The following is a 3,647-nucleotide window of genomic DNA, read 5'->3' as shown; positions in this document are numbered from 1 at the left end:
CTAGGAGGCATCTTTCGTAGCGCTGAGTACTCTCCTCAAGACAAGATCTCCAACCTGGAAGTCCCTGTGCCTAACCTTAGAGTTGTAATGCTTCGCCATCAGGTCCTGGTATCGCGCTAGTCTTTGCTCCGCTGTCGCCCTGACTTCGTCCACAAGATCGAGCTGCAAACGCATGGCTTCGTCATTTTTGCTCTCGTCGTAGTTCCCAACCCGATAGCTTGTAAGCCCCACTTCTGCCGATATGATGGCCTCGCTACCATACGCCAATTGGAGTGGTGTTTCCCTTGTCGGTGTCCTCATCGTTGTCCTGTACGCCCATAAAACACTTGGTAATTCATCCGGCCATATGCCCTTTGCCCCCTCGAGCCGGGTCTTGATAATCTTGACCAAGGATTGGTTCATGACTTCAACCTGTCTGTTGGCCTACAGGTGGGTGGGTGACGAGTAGTGGTTCTTGACCCCTAGCTGTGAACAAAAATCTCTAAATGCGTCGTTGTCAAATTGCTTTTCGTTGTTTGAAACTAGCACCTTCGGAATACCATACCTGCAAATAATATTCCTCCATGCAAAGCTTCAAATATTCTTCTCCATGATAGTGGCCAAAGCCTCGGCTTCCACCCATTTAGTGAAGTAGTCAATGCCAACCACTAAGAACTTTAGCTACCTGATCGCTGTTGGGAATGGGCCCATGATGTCTAATCCCTACTGTGCAAACGGCCATGGGGTTGTCATAGGGGTGAGTTCTTCTGTTGGGTGCCTTATGAGATTGCTAAACCGTTGGCACTTGTCGCAAGATTTGACGTATGCGTTGGCATCCTTCTACATCGTTAGCCAATAGTATCCTGCCCTGAGAAGCTTGTGCACTAAAGACCTTGACCCCGAGTGGTTTCCGCAAATCCCTTCATGGACCTCTTTCATAACATAATCCGATTCGTCAGTAGCCAAGCATCTGAGGAAGGGTCAAGAGAAACCCTTTTGTACAGGATATTTTTAATCAGGACGAATCGGGAGGCTTTAACTTTCAACTTTCTAGCGGCCTCCTTGTCGCCTGGCAGTTTGCAGTTCTTCAGATACGCCGTTATTGGAGTCATCCAACAATGTTCACTGCTTACTTCCTGCATGCCCACATCGTCTATCAGTGATGAGAGTTGAACAAAGGATAGTACCTGGTAAGGGACTATCATGGGTTCTGCCGAAGCTGCTTTTGCAAGTCGGTCGGCATCTTGGTTCTCTTCCTTTGGGATTTGAACCAACTCTATCTAGAGATTACTTGTTCGATCCTTTACTTCCTCGAGATACCTCTTCATCCTCTCACTTCTGCACTCGTAACTGCCATTAACCTGACTGGTCATGATTTGAGAGTCGGAGTATACGACCATACTCCTAGCTCCTGCAGCCATTGCGAGGTCCAGTCCCGCTATTAAGACTTCGTACTCCGCTTCGTTATTGGTTGTGGTGAAGTCTAGACGGATCATGCACTCAATCTTGTCCCCTTCTAGTGTGTGGAGTACTACACCGGCTCCACCTACATGTTTATTGGAGGATCCGTCGGTGTGGATGCTCTACATGGGAGCTTCCTCTGCCCCCTGGTCCTTCGCGAAGGTAAACTCAGCAATGAATTCCGCCATCACCTTTCCCTTCATAGTAGTTTATGGTTGGTACTCAACTTGACCACCCATAACGCCATTCGTCCCACAGCTTCAGGACTACTCATTGCTTTTCGTAAGGGCTTGTCCGTCATGACATTTATGGTATGTGCTTGAAAGTATGGTTTGAGTTTTCGTGCGGCGGTAACCAGTGCGAAGGCTAACTTTTCCATCTGAGGGTACCTCTCTTCTGCTCCTCTGAACGTTCGACTTATAAAGTATACGGGCCTTTGCACCTTGTTTTCTTCCCTTATAAGTGCAGCACTGACGGTCGTTGGGGAAACGGCTAGGTATAGGAACAACTCTTCCCCTGGTTTGGATGGGCTGAATAGTGGAGGCGAAGAGAGATACGCCTTCAAATCTTCAAATGCCTTTTGGCATTCATCCGTCCATTCAAACAATTTTCTCAACACGCGAAAGAAAGGGAGACACTTGTTCGTTGCCCTTGATACGAACCTATTCAGGGCTGCTATCTTGCCATTCAAACTTTGCACCTCCTTCACTGTCCTTTGGGGAGCCAACTCCATGATTGCCTTCAGCTTCTCCAGGTTGACCTCAATACCCCTTTGGGACACCATAAAACCCAAAAACTTCCCTGCGGTTACCCCGAACACGCACTTGCTTGGATTCAGCTTCATATTGTAAGAACGAAGGGTGTTGAAAGTCTCCTAGAGGTCGCTTAAGTGATCGGACTCTTGGACGCTTTTTACCAACATGTCGTCCACGTAAAATTGAACATTTCTTCCAATCTAGTGTGCAAACATCCTATTCATCAACCTCTGATACGTGGCTCCTGCATTCTTGAGTCCAAAAGGCATTACTTTATAGCAGAAAAGCCCCTGTCTTGTGACAAACGAGGTCTTCTCTTGAACAACTTCGTCCAATTGGATTTGGTTATAGCCGGAGAAGGCATCCATAAAGCTTAAAAGTTCATGTCTGGCGGTCGAATCTACCAGAGTATCAATATGGGGGAGCGGATAACTATCTTTAGGGCAGGCTCTATTCAGGTCCGTGAAGTCGACACACATTCTCCATTTTCCATTTGCTTTCTTGACCATCACCATGTTTGCCAACCAATCTGGATAGTATACCTCTCATATGAAATATGCTTCCTGTAACTTCTGGACTTCCTCGGCTATAGCTCGGTCTCGTTCGAGGGCGAACTCCCGCTTCTTTTGTTGGACGGGAGAGAATGAAGGTGACACATTTAACCTGTGGACAATTACCGACGGATCGATCCCCGACATGTCTTCATGGCTCCATTCAAACACGTCCTTATTTTCTCTTAGGAATGTTGTGACTGCTTACCATGTTAACTGGGTGGTGAGAGTGCCAATCCTCATGGTCCGTTCGGGCCTTGAGTCGTCGAGGGATATTTCTTCTAACTCTTCCATCGGTTCTGCTACCGTTCGCTTTTCCTCGATGTTCATTGTTTGCAGGTGGTCGTCCATTTCCATCATGGCCACGTAGCATTCTTGCGCGGCTACCTGATTCCCGTGCAGCTCTCTAACTCCATATTCGATAGGGAACTTGATCATCAAATGGTAGGTTGAGGTTACAGTCTTCCATGTATTGAGAGTAGGTTGTCCGAGGATGGCGTTGTAGGCAGATGAGCAATCGACCACGAGAAAAACCACATCCTTAGTGATCTGCTGGGGGTAGTCTACCACTGTCACCGATAGCATGACAACACCAAGCGGGTAGACCCGAGTTCCTCCGTAGCCAACGAGTGGTGCGTTTGTTGGAACCAGTCACTTTTTGCTAATCCTCATTTGCTGGAACGCGAGGTAGTAGAGGATATCAGCCGAGCTTCCGTTGTCAACCAAAACTCAATGCATGTTGTAGTCTCCTACCCATATGCTGACGACAATCGCGTCGTCATGTGGGTGGTGAAGGCGCCAGGCATCCTCCTCTGAAAACCCAATGTTGGGGTTATCAATCCCCACGATTTTTGGTGTGGAGCCCGCCAACTGGATGCTCTAAACCATCTGTAAGTATGTT

The 3,647-nt window shown here is 47.8% G+C and overlaps 1 protein-coding gene across 1 annotated transcript; it reads right to left on the bottom strand.

Moving 5' to 3' along the window:
* LOC142613040 (uncharacterized) lies at nt 1-1,400 on the bottom strand. The gene is made up of 4 exons (XM_075785257.1): nt 1,300-1,400; nt 872-949; nt 428-544; nt 1-307 (listed from the first exon to the last, which is right to left on the bottom strand). Exons 1-4 carry the CDS (start codon nt 1,398-1,400, stop codon nt 1-3), a joined length of 603 nt encoding a protein of 200 aa, XP_075641372.1.
* Between the last annotated feature and the right edge of the window lie 2,247 nt (nt 1,401-3,647).

Source organism: Castanea sativa, chromosome 1, assembly GCF_040712315.1.
Source record: "Castanea sativa cultivar Marrone di Chiusa Pesio chromosome 1, ASM4071231v1".
NCBI classification, from domain to species: domain Eukaryota; kingdom Viridiplantae; phylum Streptophyta; class Magnoliopsida; order Fagales; family Fagaceae; genus Castanea; species Castanea sativa.
Note: the sequence above shows the minus strand (reverse complement) of the source record. Positions and strands in the feature narration are given on the sequence as shown.

Coding starts and splice junctions, on each gene's coding strand:
- LOC142613040 (XM_075785257.1), bottom strand. CDS start 1,400: ATGGCTGCAGGAGCTAGGAGTATGGTCGTATACTCCGACTCTCAAATC. Junction 950..1,299: donor AGAAGTGAGAGGATGAAGAG/GTATCTCGAGGA, acceptor ACCCTTCCTCAG/ATGCTTGGCTACTGACGAAT. Junction 308..427: donor TACTCGTCACCCACCCACCT/GTAGGCCAACAG, acceptor ATGGGCGTACAG/GACAACGATGAGGACACCGA.